Source organism: Aspergillus saccharolyticus (assembly GCF_003184585.1).
Source record: "Aspergillus saccharolyticus JOP 1030-1 unplaced genomic scaffold BP01scaffold_10, whole genome shotgun sequence".
NCBI classification, from domain to species: Eukaryota; Fungi; Ascomycota; class Eurotiomycetes; order Eurotiales; family Aspergillaceae; genus Aspergillus; species Aspergillus saccharolyticus.
Genome location: NW_020290620.1, coordinates 661,679 through 687,796, shown reverse-complemented (window position 1 = coordinate 687,796; position 26,118 = coordinate 661,679). Strand labels below are relative to the sequence as shown.

The window sequence follows — 26,118 nt, the reverse complement described above, 5'->3', positions numbered from 1 at the left end:
CGTTAAAGGACGGTTATCTCCGGCATTGATAACGAAAACTAGACCCTGTCGGATGATTCCATACCGGTAGATAACAATAGTTTTAGCTCAGGTTACAGTGAGTCAATCAACTCCCTCCTTCGTCGGACATCATACAACTACTACATCACCCAGGTTCCCTCCATCGGAACTTCTCATCCCCCTACAGCCATACATACTAAAGACACAATGTTACCACCAGCTTTGAACATCCCCAAATGGTATGGATTCTTGAACGACAAATTACCCCTCCTAGCCCCGCATTGTGGTTTGGCTGATCGTCACACCAACCAAGCACCCTCTCCATGTCGTCTTACACACATTGACTGATAGTTGTATCTATGCAGGCTAGAAGCCAACTCGCATCTTCTGCAGCCACCTGTAAATAACTACTGCGTCTATCATCCGTCGTCTCCGGCTACCGCCGGATACACGGTGATGATCGTGGGAGGACCTAATGCCCGCACCGATTACCACATCAACACTACCCCGGAGTTCTTCTACCAGTATCGGGGCTCAATGCTGCTGAAGACGGTGGACACGTCGGTTACGCCACCCATCTTCCAGGATATCCCCATCCACGAGGGCTCGATCTTTCTGCTACCGGCTAACACCCCGCACTGTCCAGTCCGGTTCAAGGACACGGTGGGAGTCGTGATGGAACAGCCTCGAGCCAAGGATGCAGTAGACAGCATGCGCTGGTACTGCAAGGGCTGTGGAGAGATCGTCTGGGAGAAGCGGTTCATCTGCACGGATCTCGGGACCCAGGTGAAGGACGTGGTTAACGAGTTTGGTGCGGATGAGAAGAAACGTACTTGCAAAGCATGTGGGACCATTGCGCAGACCAAGTTCGAGGAAGGGGAACTTGTGCAGCCCCCTCCACACCCAGAATAGGGTTCATGTGGATGAAAATGAAACGATACCCCGAATTTTAATGCCATGGTGATGTACATTACATGTATGGCCTTGGTGAAGGCGAATAATGAGTCAGAATGTTTCAAGTGCAAGACTGAAAAGCGAATCTATGATTTGATTGTGGTTCAATTGATGTGTGGTGCATCGTGAACCTCACGGGTCTGAATTAGGGTGCTCGCAGGCTATATAGTCAATGGTTGAGTGTCTGAGTGGTGGCTTTAACCAAGGGGAATATGAGAGAGAAGAAAAGATGAAGCGAAAGGATACACAGAAGTAGCTGTCCTTCTCTGGACCAGCCGACACCAGGATAAAGAAGACAAACATAGAAATAAAGAGAAAGTGATACCACCACACTCGACCAAGGCTGATGGCAACACGTTAATGTATCCAAGCTGCACGACCACCGAGCAGAAGTTGTATGCACGCTATCTTCCCTCATGCAACCAGGCTGTACAATGCAGAAAGAGAGACTAGGTGGTCATCAAGTAGATCCAATGGGCGAGTAGACAAAATTTCAAACGCTTGTTGCATCTTACATAGAGACCTGCTTCTGGTAGCACGAGCCATCAAGGGACTCGTAAATTGCCGCACTTCATGGAGCATACCATGGGCGGGCAAGACTGACTGCAACCATAGGCCCTGTTGAATGCATGGAGACTATGCTTCCCATACCAGGACCGTCGGTTATTCAATCATCAAAGGGGCAGTCAATACTCTGGTGGCCGTCTCTCTCACACAGAGCGCACCACTTGGACTCATCGATCACGCCGCTTGCTTTTCCTGCAACAGGCGCCATGGATGATGTCAAACCTACCCCTCTGAGTCCCTCCAGCACGGCATCACGTCCGGTCTTTTGCGGGGTGGTGCTTTCTGGGGTCGAAGACGTAGACGGCTCCGCTGTGGAAGTTCCAGGGGTAGGTTTTTCGTCTACAGAGCTGTCATCATGGTGCGGCTCCTCGGGCTCAGGGGTCTTGTCCCTGTTCTCAGCACCAAACATGTTGGTGCAGCTCAAGATATCATGACCACCTGTTTCGCAAATCTCACACCACAATGAACCACCGTCTTCTGAGCGAGCATCCAACTCGTGCATTGTTTCTAGACGATGGGATGCATCCGAAATAGCGCGGTGGCGTACCGAATAGGCTTGGTACTGGCCTTCATGTTGATGTGGATCTTGCCAATCGCTTGGGACCACCGTATGATCCGAGAGACGGTGTGCATGGTTGATCACGTTGCCATTGGCAAAGTTCGATCCGTTAGTGCTCGCCGGCTTTTGATGATTCGGCGCTGTAGTCAACGTGGAGCTGCGGGTGCGACCACCACCGTTGATTTGCATTTGCTGAAGCTCGCGTTCCAGTTCCTCAATGCGATACGTCTTCCGCTCCGACAGGCGCTCGAACTCCTCTACCCGTTGCTCGAGGTGAGCCACCTGTTCTGGTTGATGGTCAGGCTGAGGATCGGGTGAAGGGCTTGTCCCCACGGTATTATGTTGAATAGCGTGCAGATCAGGGTCACCACGACTAAGGGAATGGATAATAGCCTTGAGACCACGAATCTCGTCATCCTTCTGTTCCAACTCCCTCAAGTGGTGCTGTCCATCGGAGGCGGCTTGAGGCTCCTTCGAGTCGCGTTCCTTCTGGAGTTCGAGCTTCGTGCGCTCAACCTCCCCCCGCAGAAACTCCACCTCTGCTCTGGCTTCAGCTTCTCCGCGGCGGGCATCTTCAAGACCCTCTTCAAGCTCGGAGACTAGTTCCTCCAGCTGCTTCAGTTGCCTTGCAACTGCTTCGACATCCTCCCCTCGTTCTTGTAGCTCTTTGTTCTGTTGCATCAATTCATCTAAGCGTTGCTCATAGACGCGCTCCGTTTCTGAGGCAGCAACCTCTAAAGTATCCAAAGTACTTCTGAAATCTGCCCTGTGCAGGTCGAACTCCGCGGTCAGTTGCGCGATCTTCTCATTCTTCTCGCGCAACTGAGCCCGGATTGAGAGGGAGTCGGAACCTTCCAGTTCTTCCAAGGTCCGCTGGAAATCCGATAGTGTGGCTGCTTGTTCATCCAGCTGCCTATCGCGGTCCAGCAATTGCTTCTCCAGGCTCTGCACCTGTTCCCGTACCTCCTGGAGCTCTGCTGCCACGGAGGACTGGTGAAAGTCCGAGGTACGGGCCGACGAAATCTCGTCTTCGGTGCTCAGTCGCGACGGCGGGCGGTCAGAGGCGCGGGAGGGAGCCTTGACTGGACTTCGCGGAAAGCCGTGTGTCGATGTGGTCCTCGATGCAACAGACGGGGTCCGTAGACCCGCCAGACTCAACTTCGAAGGTGGCGGACCTCTGGGCGACTCGGGCCGGGGGAGGGACGGCCGTCTCACTCGGGGGGCGCGCACTGAAGTACCGGGACCGATAGACTTGCTGAAGTTGACGGGCCGGGAGGGTGTGGGAGGTCCAGCGCTGATGGTCGAGCCTGGACCGGAAGCACGCTTGGTGACATATTTGTTGTTGTTCATCGGCACGAAGATCCCAGAGCCGGGAATCGTCGTGGAGAAATAACGTTTGCCTTCAACATCTCCGTTGTTCTTCCCCCTCCTGGCATGCTCCGAGGCAAGTTCAATGCCGGCGAACTTGCCTGGTTTACCCGCCACAGATCCCAGGTATTTGACCGTCCCGTACATGCCGCCGGGGACGTTGACCAGGTCGCCCACCTGGACATCGTCGAGGGGTGCCATGGTGACTGAAGATGGTCGGGGGTCGAGTTCGAGTTCGAGATGAAGATTTTGCGAGAACGAAAGGAAAAGGGGATCGAAGGTTCGAATTATACTGCCACGGAGAGGGACAGGCAGTGGATTGCAAGGGATGGTCTAGGAACGGATAAGGTGTGGGGTGGCTGAAAGCAGTGCAGGAGCGAAGTGACTGATCATAGGTCAGTCGACATAGCTGGAGGGAGAATGGCTGCGCAGCTAGTAGGAGGCTCAGAGGGGGATGTTTATTGACTATCCCTATCCTCTGCGTCTGCACTGCTCAGGTAGGGTCCCTGGGAGGCCTCCTGTTGGGCAGCGAAGGACAGGGGCGACGGCAAGAGGTGCAAAAGAAGGACAAATCAGACTTGAAAAGACTGGGAAATACTGAACCTGGCCAGAGATTCGGAGGCAATTGACAATTAGGAAGAAGAAGTACGAAGTAAAGATTTGAGTGACGACAGAGACTCACTCACTCACTCTAACTAAGTTACTAACTTAGTAGCCTGGAGCTTTTGCAGCTTTGGGGGAGGGGAGGCTTTTCTTGGGTTGCCTCCAGTCGATCCCAAACGGGTAATAAACACACGAACCATGGGCGGTTGCCCCACCGTCACAGCGCCGTCCCGTCACGTACTTACACTGTCGAAACATACAATAGTGGCTGGGGCAACGCACGTTCAACATGTTTCTGCCTGAGGAATCCTCCCTCTCTTCGGCTTCTCGTCATCCACTGCACCCCGTTTCTCTCTTCTCCTCCGCCTACTAACTTAACTACTACCCCGTAGTTTAACCAACAATTCGTTCTGTCTTACACTACAATCACCTCCTTCTCTCTCAGGAGGCTCATCCTCTTGTCCGAAATCCACTCTACTGCACCCTTAAATCTCGCCCTACGTCTGCATACTCCCTCCGCTTCCCCTTGCATTTCCGATCGCGGTCCTTCGCTCCCTTCCTTGCCTTAACCGTTCTACTTGTCCGCTTCTGCGCCGACAGCTCCCGGGGTGGATCCCAGCCCGTCAAAAGTGGACGATAGTACGTGTATCCTTCTTGCAGCTAGCACTCCTTTCGTTGCCACGGGTTCTTCACAGTCCTGTCTTATCTTTCTTGTAATCATTACTGCTCTGTTCAAGGGCTTCATCGTATCTCCCCTACCTCCGCCCTGGAATCACTGCGCCGCTCTTTTTCGCCATGGCGCAATACTTCTTCGACCTATTGTACAGTTTCACCGATTGCATGTGCTGTTTTCCTAGCACGCCCCAATTGAAGATCAACAGTCGCAGCTTCAAATTGCTCCGGCTGTTGGGTGAAGTATGTCTCCGATTCTGTCTGCTCGCTCGATCCAGTGGTCACGAAGGACTCCACGCTGACGATGATCCTCTACTTCGCAGGGTGGTTTCTCCTATGTTTACCTCGTTCAAGACAAAGCGACCTCGGAACTGTTTGCGCTCAAGAAGATTCGATGCCCCTTCGGTCAAGAATCGGTCTCTCAAGCCCTCAAGGAGGTTGAGGCCTACAACCTGTTCACATCACATAACAATATCATTCATTCCATTGATCACTGTGTTTCGACCGAACCCGGTTCGAAATTCCGCTCCGACGGGGGCGAACCCGGCTCGAAGACCGTTTACATCCTTCTCCCATACTACCAACGCGGAAACCTTCAGGATGCGATCAATGCCAATCTCGTCAATCACTCCCGTTTTCCGGAGAAAAGACTGATGGAGCTGGTGCTGGGAGTCGCCCAGGCCCTGCGCGCCATGCACCAATATCGCGTCAAGAGCGGCTCGGGGCCTACCCGCAAAGCGAAGGCTGTCCGGAGGGAGGGAGCCGAGGCCGACGCAGACGCTGCTGTACGCAAGGCAAAATCCAAACGGCGAGCAAGTCAGAACCTGGATGATGACGAGGAGGAAAACGAGCCCCTGATGGATGATGAGGTAACAAGGAGCCAGGAAGGCGTGCAGGAGGGTGACCTTCGTCCGTACGCGCACAGAGACATCAAGCCGGGTAGGGTGATCATGGAGTCAATGAGAGGACTGCTTGGCTAACTTGTATAAGGGAACATCATGATCGCAGACGATGGCCGTACGCCCATTCTGATGGACTTGGGGTCACTGGCACCCAGTCCGATCGCTATAACCTCCCGCTCACTCGCGCTGGCTGTCCAGGACACTGCGGCGGAACACAGCACCATGCCATACCGGGCTCCCGAGCTGTTCGACGTCAAGACAGGATCCATCATCGATACCAAAGTGGACATCTGGTCTCTTGGGTGCACACTCTACGCCTGTCTGGTGGGCAAGAGCCCTTTCGAAGCTCGCAGTGAAGAGACCGGCGGTAGCCTGAGCATGTGTGTACTAGGTGGAGACTGGCGCTTCCCCGACGAGAAATCCAGCGCCACCAAAGGGAAAGGCAAAGCCGGCGACAACAGCAACAACCGCGACAATGGCCTGGCGATCAGCGAGCCTGTGAAGGAAGTTGTGCGCAAATGCCTACAAGTGGAACCAGCAGATCGACCGGACATTGATGAATTGATTCAGATCATACAGGATGTCATCAAGGATTTACCGGAGGATGACGAGCTCGCTGGAGGGGCAAGCTGAGTTGTTCGATTGAGTCTCTGATTTTCCTACGTTGCCTTAGCATGTCGCTTGCAGATATTTGTTGCTTTTGCTTCTACATTAATGCCGGAATTCGTCAGCTGTGCTGGACCTTGGAATACCAGGTGTATTATATAAAATGATTTGAATGCTGAACATATTTCCTTACGCGGATAAGCATGAGTAAGATGAAGGTGTATGAGAATCTAGTGATGGGCACAGAACAGGTTTAGAGAGAAGAGTAAGTTATCAGAATGATGCATCTGGTATCAGAGGTCAATGCAGTTACTTTATCTCTTGAGGCAGAGATATGATCCAGACAGACCCCACCCAGAGATGTGATGAGAGATGCTCGTATTCTCCGACCCTCGGCGGAAAGACTCTCTCTTCAAGCCACCCTTCTTCCCCAGTCTACTTCCCCTTCACAATGACACTCGCCTTAGTGTGACAATTTAGACACGAGGAAAGGGCTTTTCGAACTGCAACGAGATTTATGCTGTCAATGTGCCAACAACCGTTGGGCTGGATTAGCAACAAATCTCAATAGGTTGGTACACTGAACTACTATGGATCACCTTCGGATTAATCCAAGAAGTATGACTAGGCTCAACGGACAGAACACAATCCTTTGCCGACGGTCGAAATCCCCTCCTCGCGTGCACAAGCGCAACTGGTCAATTATCGCGATGACCCGCCTTGACGCCTCGACGTCGCGCGGGGAAGACGACCACCACTGGCTATCGCATTTATCTACTTCCCCCGATCGACCCTCTCTGATAACCAAGTGGACCCATCAACGCATGATAATCAGAGCGCTGGCCCAATTCATAGGGTCTTGATGACTTGCCCATGACTCTATCCATGCAGTGCCTGCTTAGGCTCGGCGTTCTCAGCGTGACGGAATGTCTTCCGGGGTTTAGCTTATCTGCACACCTCAGATAACGAGCATACCTACCTGATAGCAGACGGAATGGTTCCATGGTGTCACTGCGAGAGCGGGGGTCATAGAAGGCAGGCAGGCGATGATGCTTCCCGGCTTCTGCAAGGGTTGACATGTATGCTGCAACCTGATTCGGTCGCCGTCGGAAGTTTCTTCGACTACAGGCAGCTTTTAATAGTCTGGTCGGGCCGCAGGAAGGGAGCAGACAATCACCCTGACCAAGAGCAATTTCGGTCTTCTCCCTGTCTTCTATTCTTGCTGTAGACCTTGACAAGGCACATTGGTCTGTGCCTATTGCTCATCGGCACCATGGCCCCTCAGCTGGATAGAAATGCCATCCCTGGCACAGTGACCCTAGTGGATCTGCAACATGTCCTGGCTACCCGCCACTTGGACAAGGGCGACAGCGACATCGTCCTGATCCCAGAGCCTTCGGATGATCCTGATGATCCGTTGAACTGGGCGCCTCGGCGGAAATTGCTGTCGACAATTTGTGTCAGCGTGTACGTGCACCCCTGTTGGGCGAGCCTTCTCACCAAGAGAAGCAACAGTATTGACCATTGCGTCATAGATATACTTTGTTTGCGGGGATAGCATGTTCAGTGGTATATTCGGTGCTCACCCAGCTCTCAGATGCGACTGGAGTCTCTGTCACGACTCTGAATGAGGGGACTGGATATATGTTTCTGTTCGCGGGCTGGGGACTCCTCTTCTGGCAGCCCTTGGCTTTACAATATGGCAAACGCTTGACATATATCGCCTCACTGGTGGGAATTCTGGTATGTTCTTAGTTGATACCGATGTGAAAATGTCACTGATTATCGTTAGGGCACTTCGATGTGGGGGTAAGCTTGATAATGGACCCACCTGCTGTAGTGACCTACAACTAACACTCCACCAGCCCTTACATCCACACCAACGGCCAGTGGATTGCGCGGAGTATCATATCGGGCTTCTTTACTGCCCCGATCGAAGCGCTTCCGGAAGTCACTGTTACGGATGTGGTAAGTGGATTGATGCGAAGATTCTACCCCGAACTCACACGATACTAGTATTTCACCCACGAACGAGGCACTTATATGGCTCTATATGCATTCTTCCTGGCGGGGAGCAACTATTTCGCACCAGTGATCTGCGGCTTCATTGCGGAGTATCAAGGCTGGCAATGGGTGTTCTACTGGCCGAGCATCTTCTGTGGCTTTGCCATTGTTTTTCTGTTTTTCTTTATGGAAGAGACGAATTACGTGCGCGAGCATCGAGCCACTCCCGAGTCGCGACTGACCTCCTCTACCCGCACATCCGAGCAGACCGAGAAAGAAAAGGCTCCTTCTGGCATAGTGCAGCAAACAGATACCGAGTGTGGAGTCATGTATAAGAAGAAGAGCTATTATCAGAAGCTCTCGCTGCTGGGTCCGCGACTGCCCAGGAACAACATGTTTCGACGGCTGTGGCAGACGTTATACTATCTGAGCTGGCCGGTGATCTTCTACGCCGGGTGAGTCTGTTGGTGTATCTGACTCAGGCCTGCCACTAACATGGGCAGATTCTCTTACGGCTCGTATCTGATCTGGTTCAACGTGCTCAACGGCACCGCCTCGATCATCCTCGGCGGTGCTCCCTACAACTTCAGGTATGTGTTGTATGTGTAGCATGACAGAGAGGGATGCTGACCAGGGCAGTTCTTCGATGGTCGGCCTGAGCTACCTGGCTTGTATTCTGGGTGTAGTCTTCGCGTGAGTTTTCCCGGATATGGATAGGGATATAGTATGGTTCCAACTAACAACGAGACCAGCTCCCTTTTGACCGGTCGATTTAGCGACTGGCTCACCGTTCGACTGGCTCGGCGCAACAACGGCATCATGGAAGCTGAGCAGCGGTTGTGGCCGTTCGCTATCTGCTTGGTGCTGGTCCCTGGCTCGCTGCTGCTCTGGGGGGTGGGGGCCGCGCACCAAGTCCACTGGTTTGGTCTGATCGTGGCCATGTGTCTTCTTGCCATGGCCAACACGTGTGGCATTACACTGAGCGTGAATTACCTGGTGGACAGCTACCGCGAGCTGAGTGGCGATGCCATGGCGACGGTGATTCTGGTTCGGAACACGATGTCGTTTGCCATCGGATACGGGTGAGTTCATTTTTTTTTTTCTTTTGGAGGGGTGGTCTCGTGTGGCTAACACTTCCTGTAGCATTACACCGTGGGTCGACAACCTGGGCTACCAGAACTGCTTCATCTCGGCCGCCTTTGTGGGCTTAGCCTGCGCCGCGGTGTTCTTGGTGATGATCAAATGGGGGAAGATGTTCCGGGAGCGCAGCCGCGAGAAATACTGGGACATTGTGGTGGAGAACCAGACGAAGGGGATGGGTCATTGATTGTGCGTTTACACTTGCAGTAAACAGTAACTTATACAAACTTAGTTTCAGATACTTAGTGGTGAGACAATCCCTCGCAGATTTATGTAGGAAGTCTAGCTTAACCTCCCATCTTCCACCGCAAGGCGAAGTTGGAATCCCACTTGGCCCGCTCCATGGCGGCATCCCACTCGCGGGCCATGCGGGCCAGTATCTCCTCTGGTGATTCCTCTGCGGGGGGGTTATCTTGGGTGCTGCCACTATTCCCAGTACTCCCAGTACTACCACCACCAGTAGTAGTACTATCACTATCACTACCAGTACTACCAACAGCATCAACACCACCCCCAGAATGCAAATGCAAATGCAAATCCAACCTCTCCAACCAAACCCCAACCCTCCTCCTCCTTTCCTGCATCTCCACCCACATATTCCTCTTCTTCGCTGCATCTGCAGCGGCATCTGCATCTGCATTGGCATCGGCATCGGCATCTGCTGCCCCCCACTCCGAAAAAGTAGGCGACTCACACCCCCTCAACCCAATAAACCTCCCAAACCGCCTCCTCTTCGTCTCCAAATCCACCCGCGCCTCCATACCCGTCCCCACCCACGCCGGCACGGTGATCGGATAATACGCCGTGGCCGCGACCGGCGGATACACCTGATGGAAGTGCACGGCCAGGGCGTCGAGCTGCGCGTGGGTCAGGCAGTGGAAGCCCAGGAGTGTGCGCGGGAAGCTGGGGTGTTCGTGGCCGGTGGTGCTGGAGACGAGCGGGTGAAGTTTTGTGCGGAGGTGGGTGGTGAGGATTTTGAGGTTGGGGGTCGGTGCTTTGGGGTTGCGCGCTTTGGGTTGGTGGGTGGGAGTGAGGGGGGACTTAGCGGATGACCTGGAAGGTAACTTGGGAGGTAACTTGGGAGGTAACTTGGGGGATGGCTTCGGAGAAAAGCGGAGGGGAGTGTAGGTGCTAGTAGTGCTGGTGGTGAGTTTGGGGCGTTTGGGGCGGGGGGATTCGAAGGGGCTGAGGGGGGAGTCGGGGGAGTCTGGGAAATCTGGAGGTGGAGAGGGGATGAAGCTGAAGCTTGAGAAGGAGGGAATGGAAGATGGGGAGGGGAAGGCCGGGGAGAGAGGAGGGACTGCTGCTGCTGCTGTTGTTGTGGTTGAAGTTGAAGTTGAAGTCGTAGTTGTGGTTGGATTGATAGTCCAACATGGTGGATATGCTGGTGGCGGCGCCGGGAGCAATCGTCGGAATCGCCGTGGCGGAGCGATCAATGTAGCGGGCGGGCTGATGGGACTGTCAATGCACATGGGAGAAAAGTGCTCGTCCTCCGAGTCCGTCGTGGGGGAGGTTGTGGTTGGAGATGAAGCTGGCACGATGACAATGCGTGGAGTCGATGGGCCATCGCCATGTGGTCGTGAAGACATGATGAAGATGATGATGCAGTAAACCGATCTCCAAGTAACTTAACGTACGTATTCAATGTACTATTAGACTCTGACTGATTCCCAGGGTAATTTCGGAGATGTAGTATACCTCAAACTAATCGAATAATTCCAGAATATCTGCTTCTCAGCCAGGAACCGCGCAGTGGTTATACAACTCCCTCCTCTTTGTTGCAAACCCACGTCTATAAAAACTCGAAACCCGAAACCCAACTTCACTGCCGCCCAGATATCCTGCACAACCATGTCTTTATCGCTCCTATTGTGTGTCGTGGAGTTGTGCTTTGGTCTGCCGCGAGAACAAACTACTGCTATATTAAGGGTTTCTGTCTCATAGCAGACAACGCACGGCAATCCCTTTATGCATCGAGTCATTATCTGTCGGTCAGGGGCTGCCAAATAAGGACTGTTTTATTGTTCCTTTGTGAGGCAGACAAAACAATGGAATGCATCGCAAAACAATAAACTCGGAAGAATCAGGTGACTCCATTCATTATCTAGCTACTTATCATCACATCAATCACAATGACACAGTTTCCAGTCGTTTCTCCATCGCTGGAGCCTTCGTGGCGCTGAACTCCGCATACTTGCTCGAGGCGACCGGCAGCCCCGTGTACTTGTTGATCCAGTTCAGCACCGTGTAATGCCACATGAGCGAATTCTCCGGGTTCAGCACCCAGTGGTTCTCATCCGGGAAGGTCAAAAAGGCGCTGTCTACCCCCTGCAACTGCAGCACATTGAACGCGGCGAGTCCCTCAGCAATGGTCAACCGATAGTCGAGCTCATTGTGGATGATCAGATGCGGTGTCTGCCAGTTGGCGGTATGACGAGAAGGATCCCAGCGCTCCCAGTTCTCGGGCACCTTCCACAAAGGACCCTTGAGGTCCCGTAGAGGGAAGTAGAGTTCTTCACTGGCCAGCATCGAGTTCATGCTAAACACTCCATCATGCGTCACCAGCGCCTTGAATCGCCGGCCCAGCGGATGACCCTGGATCCAATTGACCATATACCCGCCGTAAGAGGCGCCTAAAGCCACAGCTCGCGTGGTATCCACGTAATCCAGATTCTCTTCAATGTAATCAAGGCCCTTCTCGAGATCGACATAGGGAAGCGATCCCCAGGCATTACGGATCTCATCTGTGAACTTCTGCCCATAGCTGGTACTGCCGCGAGGGTTCGGCGTTACGACAACATATCCTTGTTCAGCGAATATAGCGGGGTTCCACCGAGTGCTCCATTGCTCGCACCACGCACTTTGAGGACCTCCATGAATCAGATAAGCCAACGGGTACTTCTCCCCCGGCTTGAAGTGGGACGGCTTCACCACCCAGGCATGTACAGGTGTGTCATTTGCACCACGGTACCAGATTTCATCGATTTGTGTAGGGGAAAGCCCGAAGGAAGCACCGTCGCGTCCAATGGAGGATATAACACGCACGTCATTCGGCGACTCAGGATCAATGATAGACCACTGGCTGTTGTCCACAAGAGTGCTACTGGCGATGAGTAATTTGCTCGAGTTGGCTGCGGCAGGGAACACCTCCGTCACGAATCCTGAATGTGTCAGCTTCTTCAACGCGTCGGGCGTTGAGTGGCGAACATTCTCTAGAGGCAGCTGATAGAGAACTCCCCGTCCGATCTCCTCGACCTGGATGATCAACGACTTATCGTCATGCGCAAACGTCAACCCCGACGGACTAAGAGGCCAGGCGCCCTCCCCATCCGACGACGCAAAAATCTCGATCATCTCGCCACTCCACGGGTTCGGCACATACAAAATCCGTCTCTTATCGGACTCATATCCGTCCTCCCGCATTACGAGTAGAGCAATGGAGCTACCGTCAGAGGTCAGAATCGGGGAGGACATGGCTCCTTCCAGGCCCTTGAGGGTGCACACCCTAGTCTCCATTGCCGTCACGCTGGTCCAGGAGAACATCGGACAGTAGTAGCACGAGCAAGAGGTGTGCGTGGCAGGGTTCAGGTTCGGATCCTTAGCAACAAACACGATCGCAGAGGGGCTGATGTCAAAATCACCAGTACCGCCAAACGGCGGAATCGGCGACTCTACCCCAGTCAAGCCACAAACTTGGATCAGGTTCGTGAGCCCAGACACAGCGTACTTGCCCGCTTGTCGGGTGGGAGGAGAGAGAGGCGCTTGCTGGAGCAACCCATACCAAATAGCATTCTTCTGGGGCTCAATATACGAGTCCCAGTGTCTAACGAATAGCGAGGTGTAGAGGCGACCGGTACTGGTCGGCTTCTTCGCGTCATGGGGGTTGTACAAGGTACCGTCCGTGTTGGCCTTGCCGGTGACCGCAAAGCCAATCTTGCCCGGCTCAACCACTGTGACCTTGAGATCTGAGACCGGGCCTGGAACCGTTCCTGCAGTATAGGTTTTGTCTGCCTCGCGTGCATCCCCGATGATAAAGCTCGTATTGCCGTTCGCCTTGGCTTTCAACCAGACCAGCTGGTTGCTGTCGCCTAGCCACTGAGGACAACTGGCACCGGCATCATTGGTAATGAGGGCCGATCTGCCACTTTCAATGTCCAATACGCGGATCTCGTTGGTCTTGGAGTGAGATTCGAACGAATAGGTGGTCTGGGTGTAGACCGCAAGGGTGCCTGAGGCATTCGGCACAGGGCCAGAGCGCCGAGGAGCTCCCAGGAGGACTCTGCGCAAATCAGTTAATGCCATTCAAGGTGCGAGAGTCATCGCCTATGACCCCGGGGGGGGGTTTCCAGCTGAGTGACCTCAAGACATACTCTGGAGTGAATTTCATGGATCGGATGGTCATGACACTGCGACCGGCAATGGCCCAATAGATAAGATAGGGAGATAGCTCAAAGACAGTAGCTGCAGTTGTAGAGCAGCCCAATCAATGCACACCAGAGCAAGGTTATACTCGGTATGAGACAAGGATGATAATGATGATGATGATGATGATGAAAAGGAGAAGCTGTTAGGAAGAAAAGAAGAGAGGAAAGCAAAGGGATGAAGGAGGGAGGACCCGTGAGGGGAAACGAAAGAGCGGAGGTGGCGTCAGGATGGCTGGGCGCTCCCGCACTTGAGCTTCTCCGGGATGCCGAATTGGGATAGCAGTAAGCGCTACTAGTAGGTCTTAAGGGTTGGTTGTATATCGTATATTCCCCCCCCCCATTAAAACTTATAAATACACACAATCATACAAATGCATTTCAATAAGAATTAAAGAAACATCCTCTACTCATCCTCCTATTCCTCCTCGCTCTCATCCTCATCCATACCCTCCGCCGCCGTGACTGTGAAGGTAGGAGCTTGATCCACACCCACATAGCTGTCACTCATCAAGTAGAGCGTCAACTCATGCTCGCCAGGCGTCGGCACAATGTATTCCAGACGCAGATCCAGTTTTCGCCCAATAGTCACCCGCTTGATGGCGAGCAAGTTCTTGGTCTTCTCGTCTCCCACCACCAGCCACCAATTCTCCATCTTCTTGCCTGGGTAGAAGGGCGCGTGAACTGTCGTATCAGGCTCTTCATCCTCCTCGACTTCTCGCTCGATCTTGATTTTGAGGTAGGCCGGCTCGCCCGAGGTGACATTCTCAGGATCCTCCACTTCAAAGTCGAGCTCGAGGTTGGGATACTTCTCGTTCGTGAAAGCAGCCGCTTGGGCCAGCTGCTTGTTGTCCAGGCCAAGGCGCTTCACCAGTGTCGCGTAGTCCTTGTTCTCCGACGGGTCCATGGCTTCCATGAACTCGAAGATGTCGTTGATACTAGCGACAAGATTAGCACCGTTCAATGGAGGTTGATCACTGGATACATACTTGTACTCATTAGCCACCTTGATCGCCTCGGGCCCAAAGTGAGGAATCTGCTTCAACGGGCTGTCCCGGTCCCACATGGCCTGGACGACCATCTGTGACATCTCCATCGCGTTCATCGCATTCAGATGACCCTCCGACGAGAGCACATCCACACACGCACTGAGAAGGTTCAGCACCTTGCTGACAATGACTTCCTGATCCTTGGCAAGGTCGATGGGCAATTGCATGCGCGAGAAATGAGCCTGCAGCAGGACGAAGGCCTTGAAGTGGGGCGAGTCGTAAGCAGTCTCAGCCATCTTCACCGGTACACGATCATACACGCGGCGAAGAATGTGGTCCTCGTGACGACGCATCTGAATGGTTTCAAACTCCGTGGCCGAAGTGATGATCTCCAGGATGCCCTTGAGCTTAGTGCGGGCCGACAGGGAAAGAAGGAAGGTCTGCATAGTGATGAAGGAGATGTTGTAGTATGAGGCAATCATGGCAGCATTCAGAGGAGCGACACTGTCGTCGTCTTCATCGAGATCCACGATCTTGGCATCAGACAACTCCTTCAGAGTGTTTTCGAGCAACTCAGACAGGAATGTACTGAGACCCTCGTGGCTGACATCAGTCAGACCATAGAAACTCGGGTTGGCTAGGAGGCGACGGTAGAAGTACGTATGCGTCATCCAATCAATGGCATCTTGGGTCGAGGTAATCGTTCTTGTGCTGATCTCCGTGACAAACGCATCGTGCAGATAAGCCTGCAAGTGACTCTCAACGGGCAAGGCCTCGTTCAAGAACTTCTTGTAATAATCGCGCTTGACGGCCGGCACCATGAGCACACCGCGACCAAGCTTGTCCTCACCGGGACGAGAAGCCTTGCCAAACATCTGCAGGATCTCGCTGATGGGATAGTCGATGTAGCGGTGCTCGCGGCCCTCGAAGAATTGAGTTCCCATAACAATCACCAGGTGCGCAGTCAAGTCGAGCTCCCAGCATACATCACGAGAAGCAAGCAGAACCTGGATAGCACCGATGGAGAAGAGGTGAGACACGATGCGCTTGTCCGTAGGACTTAATGCCTCATGATAATAGCCAATACCGTGGGAGAGAGACTCTGCCAACGTCCGCTCTTGAATTCGGCCGAGGAGAGGAGCCAGCTCGTTGACATCGGCGTGGAGGAATCGATCCTCGTTGTCGTCCGTGGCACATGCAGCTAGCAGATCCATGGCAGTAGCACGAGTCTGTTTCCGGCTCGGCACGAAGACAATGGCGGGCTTATCGGCTGACAGCTGTAGGATTGAGTGGTATGCTGGTCGGGCCATTGCAAGCATAAGCGAGGGAAAGTGAGGGATGGTGAAGGACTGGATATGGAGCTCAAGAGGTACTGGACGGGCGTGAGGGCTGAAGTTATAAATGGTATGCTTGTTGGCACCAATCCACTCGCCAATATCACGGGCGTTTGCAAGAGGCACACTCAAGCCGATGATGCGCATGCCATTCTCGATTTCCAGAGCCATGGAGTGCATACGTGAGACCACCACCTCGTAGATGTAACCGCCATAACCTCCAAGCATGTGTAGCTCATCGGCAATGAAGAGTTGTACCGCCCGCACATTCTTTCGCTTCCGCCATTGCCGGGACAAGACATCCCATTGATTTGGAGTGGCGAGAACAATATCGGCTCGCTCCAAGAGCCTGAGATCTGCTGTGGTTTCGCCAGTAAGCTTCACAATGTTCTTACCTCCGGCAAGCTGGCTGAATCGCTTCTCCCAGTCCGCCAGACGTTGGTCAATCAGCTCTTGGAATGGAGCAATGTACACAGCGCGGCCGCTGTCCTGCTGAGACAAATGACGCAGCAAGGCAAGCTCGGCACACACGGTCTTTCCGCTGCCAGTGGGAGCACCAACAAAGACGTTGTCATTTGTGTCATGGAGAGACTTGAAAGTCTGCGTCTGGATCTTGTTGAAGTACTGCCACTCGGGATACAGCTGCTGGAAATCCTCGCGCTTCAACGCCTTTACTGGCGCCCGTTGCATATCCAAGAGGGGCGTGTGAGGCGGGAAACGTTCAGGAAGGATCAGTTTCTGGAACGAAACAGCAATCTTGGTTTCCGAGTGCATCCAGCGATCCGACACCAGTGAAATGAAGTAGTTAGGAGGCATCGGCTCAGAGATGGGGACAGTAAACTCAACGAGATGCTCGTTCATCTCTGATTGCGCATGATCTTTCCGCAGGAGGAACTGATCGTGGAACAGGATCTCCTCGCCATCGCAGTCCTCCACCAGAATCCAGAAGTCCTGGGCCGATCCGTGCAATGTCTCATCCCATACAAAGTTGGGCGTGATTGTCAGTTCAACCCGTAGCATGGAGCGCGTAACGGGTTGAACCTGGGCTTGGACGTCCAAGCGAGGGAACTTCGAGACAAGATCGCAGACAACGCGTCCAGCCTTGGGCATACCCAGAAGCTCACCCATGCGGGGAGGATCGAGATCGAAGTAGCTAGCCCAAGGGATGTCAATTCGCTCTGCCTTCTGCAGGATGTCCCGCGGGCAGGATGGGAACTGACGGAGCGGGGACATTGTGGGCCACATGCGCCGCTCAGCCATCTTGCAAAGGTTGAGGGCAGTCTTGGCCACGGAAGACCATCCTTTCTTCAGTGAGATCTCGAAGATAGCGCGGAGAATACGACCGGCTGACTGGGTGACATAAACCATATCTGCCATCAGGGCAAGTCCCTCCAGCTTGAGGCGAGAGATGTAAGCCTGAAGCAAGACATTGATCTTGGAATGAGGCTCATCGATTCCTTCCTTGACAGGAACAGGCACACGACCAAGCAGCTTAGCAAGTTCCAGCTTCTCGTCCTGACGGACCGGAATGTACTTGAATTCATCGCTAAGAGCGAAGATCCGGAACAGCTCGATCGTGGTGATGTTGGGTTGGAGGTGCTGGGCATAAGTCAACATGGAATTATGGCCAATGTAGTAATGAGAGGCAATGCGACCCAGTTCCGTAGATTGCAAGCGCCCAGTGTTCTTGTCGTACTTCACGAGACCGGCTCTTTCCAAGATAACGGCTGCAGAGTGAACCAGATCAACACGCTTCTGTTCTAAGGCGTCGTCATTTTCGTAGTCTGCACCGACACTGTACAGACCAGGAGAGCGGAGCATGCGGACGAACAGGTAAGTGTAGCCCAGCCAGTCAACGCCTTCGTCCCGAGTACGTATGTTTCCGAGAACAATCTCAGCATTCATGTTGTCGGCAAGCTTGCTCACGAGCTGACTCTCGATCGGCAATTGCTGGTTCAGGAGCGAAAGGTAGTACTGAATTTCGCTTTGTGACGTGATGATGATACCCTCACCGAAGGTATCGTATTGAGGTCGACCAGCACGACCGAGCATTTGCAGAACGTCTTGCGGGCTGAGTTCGACCCAGCTGCCCTTCTCTGGCGAGTAGATCTGGGTACCCTTGATGATGACCGTATGCGCAGGCAAGTTGACACCCCAGGCAAGAGTTGCCGTACAGACAAGCACTTGGATGCTGCCGTCGGCGAAAAGCGCCTGGACGGAGTCTCGATCAGCGAGACTCAGACCCGCGTGATGAATGCCGAAACCGTAAGGCAGCAGATCTTTGAGCGAAGCGTCGTCGACCGACTCAGCTTCTTCAGCCAAGATGGCTCTGCTTGCAGCATCACTGCGCAGAATCTGACCGATCGTCTCCATCTCTAGAGCCTTGTCTCTGATGTATTTAGCGGTCTTGGCCGTCTCCTTGCGGGAGTGAACGAAGATGAGCATTTGGTTTCTCTTCTGGCCAACCTGCTCAAGAACCTTGTTGTAACAAATATCGTTCATGGTCTTCAGCTGCTTGATCGCCTTCTTGTCAGTAACTCCAATAAATTCTTGTTTGAGGGGACAGGGTCTGTAGGAGCCATCGAAGTGGAATAGGCCCTTCAGAGGGTCCACACGCAGGAAGCTGGCCACATCCCGGTAGTTGGGCAGTGTAGCACTGAGACCCACGATACGAACCGGGTCACCAGTCTGTTCTACCTTGCGGATGGTCCTGCTAACAATGCTCTCGATGACAGGACCACGCTCGTCGTGGAGAAGGTGAATTTCGTCAATGACGATCAGACGGACAAGTCTGGTGTAGCTCGTCTCTGAGGCCTTCCGAGTGATAACATCGTACTTCTCGGGAGTCGTCACGATAATCTGGGTCTCGGCGATTTGCTGCTTCGTGAGCTGGCGATCACCGCTCAGTTCCGCAACCTTGATGCCGTATGGCTCCAAACGCTTGCCGAGATTTCCAACTTGTTCCTGCACCAATGCCTTCAGGGGAGAAATGTAGATAATCTTGAAGTCATCCAGCATGATCTCTCCCGTCTCCGGGTTTCGGTTCTTGCCAATCTCGCGAAGAATGGTAAGCATAGCAACGTTGGTTTTACCTGAACCGGTGGGAGCACAGACAAGCAGGTTCCCATCATCGTGGAAGGCGGCGGGGAAACACTTGGATTGGATACGGTTCAGCTCCTTTGAACTTCCGAAGCCAATGCGAGCCCACTCGGGTAGCTCGGTGGTGGGAAGATTCTTCTCGCCAGGCTCCTTCTTGGCCTGAGGGGGCGGCACATGAATCTCTTCATATCCCTTGAACGTCCGCTTTGTTGAGCCTTGAGGCAGCTTGACGCTAGGATTCGTCATCAAGTGGTTACCTTGATGGAACACCAGGTTCTCCAGATTGATCAATCTCTTTGGCTGCAGACCTCGCACTAGTCCTCCATCCTCCTGCTTCTCTTCCTGTTGCTGAGGGGCGTTGGGCACATCCACGTCCATCAAATCTAGCTTGATCTTCTTTGAGGGACGACCTGCTTCATCACGAGTCGCCTTGCCCTGAATCTCGTCTAGAATAGCACGGTGTCCAGCTTCAACCATTTCACTCTCGACCAGATGGCGGGCATCCGCATCTTCAGCGACTCGTCGCCAACGTGTAACCCACACAATCTTATCACGGTTCGTGACCAGAGTGGCGACAAGTTCGGGATGCTCGTAATCGAAGAGATCCATCAGATCGTTTTCCACGTCGCGGAGGGGCCGCACCTCGCCATCCTCTCCTTTGCCTCCCAGGATCTCGAGTGCCTGCGTCGCCTTCTCATGTTGTACGTGAGCATCCGGATATGCGTTACCGATCTGGCGTTGAAGCCAGTAAGCATCGATTTCTCGAGCAAGGACTGTGGTTTTTTTGTTACGCCGTTCGTCTCCACGATTTAGACCGCCGTCGATGACCATCTCTTCAGCGTCTTCTAATCCTTCGAGATCCGCTTTCTCGGTCGTTGCGTCATCAAGTCCAGGGGCATCCTGTTGGTCGGCTTCATCGTCTTCGGAGAGTTCGTCATCATCGCGGACTTCGTCCAGGGTGCCCAGGCGTTCGTCATCCTCATCCTCCTCATCGAACACGACCGCCACACCCTGACGCTCATCCAACTCGGCCTCGCCCTCACCAGCCAGTCCGTCGCCCATCTCTTCATCGTCATCCTGTGCATCGTAGTCCGTAATCTTCTTGCCCAAGTTGACGAGCTCATTGAATTCCTTGGGGTTCATCGAACTCCCCAACAAGTCATCAATCTCTTTCTTCTTGTCGAAATCCTTCATATCCTCGTCCTTCAATAATTCCAGCACTGCATCAGCCGCACTCCGAACCACTTCGTGTGGTACATCGCCCAGATGGCTGGCGGTCATTGTGAGGATGAGGTCATAGGTGGCCCGAGTGGCAGGGGTGCGCGGACGGTACTTCAACCCCTCGACCAGGGCATCGGCCGCGGACAGAATCCCTTGGCCGCGTACTTGCGCTGGTTGACCCCGCTGGGTCTTTCTCTGTTCGCGAGCGAGCACATCCTCGCCTTCGCGAATGGAGCCTCGCTCGATATCCGTCAGCCCGGCCTTCTTCTTGGTCTTGGGCGCATCGTCCCGCGCCATCCTCGATCCCATTTCCCGGATGCTGATGCGGCCGGCGAGGGACTCCGGGTCCCCGGTGGGTTCATCGTTGACGCGAGAGATGAAACGACGATCCGCCTGGAGAACCAGGTTGGACATCGCCGAGTACTTGTACTGGGAGATATTTTGGTCGGCCATCTTGACGGGTGGTCTGTGGAAAAGGTAGAACTAGATGGAAATCGGACGGAAGAAAGGGAGAAGGATTGTGAGGCGAGTGGCAGGCGAAATGTCGTCTGAGGCTCGGTGGAGCTCAGATTTCAGCCGGCGGCGCGTCGTGACACCTGCGACAAGCTCTTGATGACAGTGGGTTGGTTCTTCTGGATATCAAAGTGAGTCAATTAGGTTCCACAAACCCAGAACATCCTCCGACAAGAAACAAGCACACTCGTCGGTGGCGATGTTGCGAGCTGCTGAAGAGGGGGGATTCTTGCGGAGTTGGAAGGAGTTTGGCGGTTGACGAAGTTCGGGCGAGGTTCTCGTCCCAGCAGATTTGCGTGGCGAAGCGGGAAGGTCTGGCGGACGGCCCTTGCGGCCTGAGGTGTCCATATTTCCGCCCTGGTTTCTGCCGCCGCTCGGAGATCCGATTCGGTCAAGCTTCAACGCGTATACAACTTGAATTTCTGCAAGTTGAGGTGATCGGGGCCGAGACGATGCGTGCCCATGGATTATCGATCTCTAATTTGATCCAGGCGCAGCGACATGTGAGTCTTGTTCGGACGACTTGTCCACCGTATCGCTGTCATGTACACCGCACCATCTGCCACCATGCTCGGAGGCCGATTCTATGCATTCCACCCCGGGTGACGCCCACCACACACGGTCCGAGTAGAACTGCCAAATCCAAATCTTCGGTGGTATTGAAGGACTTGCCTCAGGGCGCTTTAAAACTGGAACCTTTCGACGATGGTTCCAATGCTGGCCCTCAATATCCGGTTGTTCTGCAGGGACACCGCAACAACATGCAAAAGTTTAAGAACTGTGTTGTCCTGACCCGCGTTGGCGGGTTTTACGAGGTATGAGATGAGACTGCCAGCCAGAGCCTCGCTTTATTCCTGCACGTAGCGTGTTCTGACGCTGCTATGCTATAGCTGTACTTTGAGCAGGCAGAAGAATTGGCTCCGTTGCTGAACCTGAAACTGGCCATAAAAAGGACAAGTGCCGGGCCTGTTTACATGGCCGGCTTTCCTTTTTTCCAGCTGGACCGCTTCCTCAAGATACTCGTTCAGGACTTGAACAAGTATGTGGCTATAAGCGAAGAGTTTGCCAATGATGCTGAGGGCAAGCTGCGCAATAATGGCCTTCTTTTCGACCGCAAAGTCGCCCGGATCATTACCCCCGGCACCCTGATTGATGAGAAGTTCATGGATCCTTCCGAGAACAACTTCTTGCTAGCGATCTATCTGGATGGCAGCTCCGTCAAAGAGCAGGGGGGCCAGGATGATGACTCGTCAAAACAACATGTGCTGCCACTAGCGTCCCAGAATGTTGGCCTGTCGTGGTTGGACCTCTCCACCGGTGATTTCTTTACCCAAGTGATCACAGCCCAGATGCTGCCGTCGGCGATTGCACGTATAGGTGCGCGTGAGGTGCTGGTTGATCAAGCCCTCGGAGACGGGGTCAGGCAAGAGCTAGAGCTACTGAGCGGGCATGACCAACGATTGATGACCTTTTTCCCCTTTCCTTCCAAGATCGAGCCCATGACGAAGTGGGGATCGGTGCTCGAAGCACCCATATCTGCCAAAGCTGCAGAGTCTTTTACTCACGAAGAGGTAGCTGCTGGCTTCAGCCTACTCGAATACATCCGCGTTCAGCTACAAGGATTGAATATGAAGCTTCAACCCCCGCGCCGTCGGGATTTGGACGAATCGATGAGCATTGACCGGAACAGTCTGAGAGGCCTGGAGATACTGGAAACGGCCAGGGATGGCTTCGGTAAAGGGAGCTTGCTTCATGCGGTACGCAGGACGTCGACGAAGAGCGGTGCGCGGCTGCTACGTGATCGCCTAAGTATGCTTTCATTCCCTTGTGCTCGATCAACTTTCCTCGACTAATGCCTAATATTGCAGCCTCTCCTTCAACCTCTATGGGTGTGATCAACGAACGCCTGGACCTCGTGTGTACCTTCATCGACGATACTGCCTTGCACAGCAATGTCATCGAGTACTTGAAGCGCAGCTACGATGCGCAGAGATTGGTTCAGAAGTTTACGCTAGGGAGAGGAGACGCAGATGACCTGATATGCCTTTCCCGCGCCATCGAAGCTTCAAAAGAAATCAGGCGGGTGCTGATGAGTAAAAGGCGAAAATGTAAAGATACACCCGCAGGTCGTAGCCTGAAGGCCATGATTGATCGATTGTATATGAACGGGCCCACGATTCTGGCCGAGAAAATCACGGCCGCGATCGACGAAGAGGGGCTGCTACAGAAACAACGCATTGAAGATGACACCGCTGCTGAAGCAGCCATGCTAGCACAGGAGGTGACCTTGAACGAAGGTCTGCCGGGTGAAATGGAGACTTTGCCGAAGAAAGTCCGGATGAGGAGCGGCGAACGAGGCGGGTCCGGGACGGCAGATGAAGCGTCTGCCATCGAAACCTGGATCATGCGGCGCGGCGCCAGCCCTGCTCTCCAGGACCTCCATCAAAGAATGGACTGTCTGTACGATGAGAAGGCGGAACTCACCCAGCGCCTTCGCGACGCTGTCGGGTCGACGGCTCTTTCCCTCAAATGGACTCCGGGCCTCGGTCACATATGCCACGTCAAAGCTGCGAAGATCTCCCAGCAATCCCTGGAAGACTTGGGAGTGACGCGGAATGTCTCAATGACGAAGTCCACTCGGTCATTTTACCTGCCAGCGTGGACCGAGCTGGGCGGCCAGATAGACCAGATCAAGCTCCAGATCCGCCAAGAAGAGCAGGCAATCTTCGAGATCCTGCGCCGCGAGGTCATCCTCAACCTCGTCAAAATCCGCCGCAACGCGGCCGTTCTGGACGAACTGGACGTAGCATGCTCATTCGCCACCCTGGCCCAAGAGCAGAGACTGGTCCGTCCAATCTTCGTCGACGGCCCATGCCACAAGATCATCGGTGGTCGACATCCCACGGTCAAGCTGGGTCTGGAAGAGCAGGGCCGGCGGTTCGTCAGCAATGACTGCTTTCTGGGAGAGCCGGACCGAATCTGGCTCGTCACCGGCCCCAACATGGCTGGCAAGAGCACCTTTCTCCGACAGAACGCTTTGATCACGATCCTCGCCCAAGTCGGATCGTTAGTGCCGGCCGACTATGCGGAGATGGGCATTGTAGACAAGATCTTTAGTCGGATCGGAGCGGCCGACGACTTGTTCCGGGACCAGTCCACCTTCATGGTGGAGATGCTTGAGACGGCGGCGATTCTGAAGCAGGCGACTCCGCGATCCTTTGTGATCATGGACGAGGTGGGTCGAGGCACAACGCCGGAGGATGGGACTGCTGTGAGCTTTGCATGCCTGCACCACCTGCACTATCACAATCGTTGCCGAACGCTCTTTGCAACGCACTTCCATACGCTGGCAGACATGACCCGCGACTTCGAGTCGCTCGGCCGGTACTGTACCGACGTCAAGGAGACGGCGAACGGGGGCTTTTCGTTTGTGCACCGGCTGCGCAAGGGTGTGAACCGCGAATCCCATGCCCTCAAAGTGGCCCAGCTGGCTGGCTTGCCCTCCGAGACCATTGAATTGGCGCGACGAGTGCGTCACCAAGGACTGATGACTGACTCGCATGAGAACCAGGCAACAGCCCCTGTATGATGACTGCACATATCACTTTTCGATCACGCACGTCAATATTGGCAATTTATGTACATTACTTTCCACTCCCCCCGGCTGTACCCAGCCTCTATCCTCCAGAATATTTCGGTCCAACAGCTATGTACAATACAATACACTTTTCTCTGTCCCATACAAACCCAATGCCACGATGCCATTCCGTATTGTCCACGACCCTAACCCACCCCCAGTTCACAATCCCCGCAAATCAAAGCCTCGCCTTCACCACCTCCCCAGCCCCCAGCTCGCCTTCCCGATCAACCTCAACCCCAATCCCTTCCCCAAACACCACCTCCTGACAATCCTCACTATCAACTCCATTAACAAACTGCACCACCAGAAAATCCACCCTCCGGTCCCCGACCACCACCATAGGCGCATGCCACGTCCCCGCCGCATAGGTCACGGCCTGGCCGCCGCGCGCCACAAACGCCCTTACGCGGCTCAAATCCGGCGGGTTGGCCACGGTGACCACCTTCCCGGCGGCGGTAGTAGCCTGCGCGGTTGTGCCCGTCAGCGAGGGCGCCACGATGACCAGGTAGAATGGCTCCGCGTTGCCGTGCGGGCCGGTCGTCGATTGACTCGACAGATCGAGAGGGGCGAAAGTCTGGGTGGTAAATGGGTGGCGCTCGAGGATGCGGACGTCAAAGATGGCTTTCTGATCGGGGTTCACGCGGAGAGGCCGCGGGAAGCAGGAGAACATGGTCATGCGAGCGGAGGAGGCGCGGCCGCTGGGACATGGGGCCGTCATGTAGTGGTCGTCGAGCGGCGAGATGGGACTGTACTTGAGGGCGGTGTTTTGGTTGGCGAGAACGGGCACGGGGTGCAGGGTTTGGAGGGTGGACGGGGGTGGTGGTTTGGTTGTCGTGCGGGGGAGAGGTGAGGTGATAGCGGTGCCGAAGCTGGAGAAGGCGGATGGAGTGAGCGGTTCGGGCGTGAGGGTTAGGGTGGGTGTCGGGGATGAGAGAGTCGGTGGTGCCATGGTGGCGATGATGCTGCTGTTGCTGCTGAGGATGATGCCAATTGGTGTTTTTTTTGTATGATGTGACTTTTTGAGAGAGGATCGTCGGAAAGGAACCTGGGCTGGTTATAAATCCGGGGGATGTTGAATGGAGAGAGACTCAGTTATCGGCAGTCGCCGTTCTTATCAGCAAGCGGGGCTGCCATCCGGAAGAGGCCGATAGCAGCTTTTTTGTTTTTTTTTTTTTTTTTTTTTTGTTTTTGGTTTTGCAATTGACGAGCAGAATAGAATACCTTCGATTCAAATGTCGAGTAGGTGAAATTGTTTGAATTCGAAGTTCCACTGGAGAAGAGAGGGTAGGTATTGGGTTCGAATGGAGTATAGACTGACTGCTATGATGATGCATGAGAACGTGCGGCGGTGGAGTGCGAGCCACTGACCGCCCGGCAAATTCTCCGACTCAGCCACAGTGACATCCCCGCCTGGTGTGGCAGTGCCCCTCATTTTCAGGATCGAGTCTCCGTCAGCCTTATGCTTGCCCAAAACAGGCAGGAGTGAAACACCCAGCGTCTGAGCCCCACTCAGGCACTGCAGTAAA

General features: G+C 54.0%; 8 protein-coding genes across 8 annotated transcripts; 3 read left to right on the top strand and 5 right to left on the bottom strand.

Moving 5' to 3' along the window:
* The first annotated feature begins 80 nt into the window (after positions 1-80).
* Positions 81-1,235, top strand: BP01DRAFT_355616 (3-hydroxyanthranilate 3,4-dioxygenase). Its single transcript, XM_025574740.1, has 2 exons — positions 81-239; positions 366-1,235. The coding sequence occupies exons 1-2, from the start codon at positions 208-210 to the stop codon at positions 910-912; spliced, it is 579 nt and encodes a 192-aa protein (XP_025432606.1). The 5' UTR covers positions 81-207; the 3' UTR covers positions 913-1,235.
* BP01DRAFT_18460 (uncharacterized protein) lies at positions 1,018-1,496 on the bottom strand. The gene has a single exon (XM_025570894.1). The coding sequence runs from the start codon at positions 1,370-1,372 to the stop codon at positions 1,124-1,126; it is 249 nt and encodes an 82-aa protein (XP_025432605.1). The 5' UTR covers positions 1,373-1,496; the 3' UTR covers positions 1,018-1,123.
* A 125-nt stretch (positions 1,497-1,621) lies between these two features.
* Positions 1,622-3,649, bottom strand: BP01DRAFT_293927 (CAP-Gly domain containing linker protein BIK1; the record flags this gene model as incomplete). The annotated part of the gene is made up of 1 exon (XM_025571748.1): positions 1,622-3,649. One exon carries the CDS (start codon positions 3,647-3,649, stop codon positions 1,622-1,624), a length of 2,028 nt encoding a protein of 675 aa, XP_025432604.1.
* A 775-nt stretch (positions 3,650-4,424) lies between these two features.
* Positions 4,425-9,624, top strand: BP01DRAFT_415062 (putative serine/threonine protein kinase ENV7). Its single transcript, XM_025579107.1, has 9 exons — positions 4,425-4,966; positions 5,047-5,662; positions 5,714-6,207; positions 7,517-7,688; positions 7,790-7,985; positions 8,097-8,199; positions 8,248-8,690; positions 8,988-9,317; positions 9,379-9,624. The coding sequence occupies exons 1-9, from the start codon at positions 4,847-4,849 to the stop codon at positions 9,560-9,562; spliced, it is 2,658 nt and encodes an 885-aa protein (XP_025432603.1). The 5' UTR covers positions 4,425-4,846; the 3' UTR covers positions 9,563-9,624.
* Positions 9,625-9,662: 38 nt separating this feature from the next.
* On the bottom strand, positions 9,663-10,964 carry BP01DRAFT_415061 (uncharacterized protein; the record flags this gene model as incomplete). Its single annotated transcript, XM_025579106.1, has 3 exons — positions 9,663-9,822; positions 10,072-10,515; positions 10,846-10,964. 3 exons carry the CDS (start codon positions 10,962-10,964, stop codon positions 9,663-9,665), a joined length of 723 nt encoding a protein of 240 aa, XP_025432602.1.
* Positions 10,965-11,502: 538 nt separating this feature from the next.
* Positions 11,503-21,187, bottom strand: BP01DRAFT_338129 (ATP-dependent RNA helicase BRR2; the record flags this gene model as incomplete). The annotated part of the gene is made up of 3 exons (XM_025573317.1): positions 14,786-21,187; positions 14,247-14,734; positions 11,503-13,652 (listed from the first exon to the last, which is right to left on the bottom strand). Exons 1-3 carry the CDS (start codon positions 20,890-20,892, stop codon positions 11,503-11,505), a joined length of 8,745 nt encoding a protein of 2,914 aa, XP_025432601.1. The 5' UTR covers positions 20,893-21,187.
* A 167-nt stretch (positions 21,188-21,354) lies between these two features.
* Positions 21,355-24,654, top strand: BP01DRAFT_18364 (mismatch repair ATPase MSH1). Its single transcript, XM_025570888.1, has 3 exons — positions 21,355-21,767; positions 21,843-22,761; positions 22,821-24,654. Exons 1-3 carry the CDS (start codon positions 21,405-21,407, stop codon positions 24,539-24,541), a joined length of 3,003 nt encoding a protein of 1,000 aa, XP_025432600.1. The 5' UTR covers positions 21,355-21,404; the 3' UTR covers positions 24,542-24,654.
* BP01DRAFT_355610 (ureidoglycolate hydrolase) lies at positions 24,393-25,782 on the bottom strand. The gene has a single exon (XM_025574739.1). The coding sequence runs from the start codon at positions 25,539-25,541 to the stop codon at positions 24,768-24,770; it is 774 nt and encodes a 257-aa protein (XP_025432599.1). The 5' UTR covers positions 25,542-25,782; the 3' UTR covers positions 24,393-24,767.
* Positions 25,783-26,118: the final 336 nt, after the last annotated feature.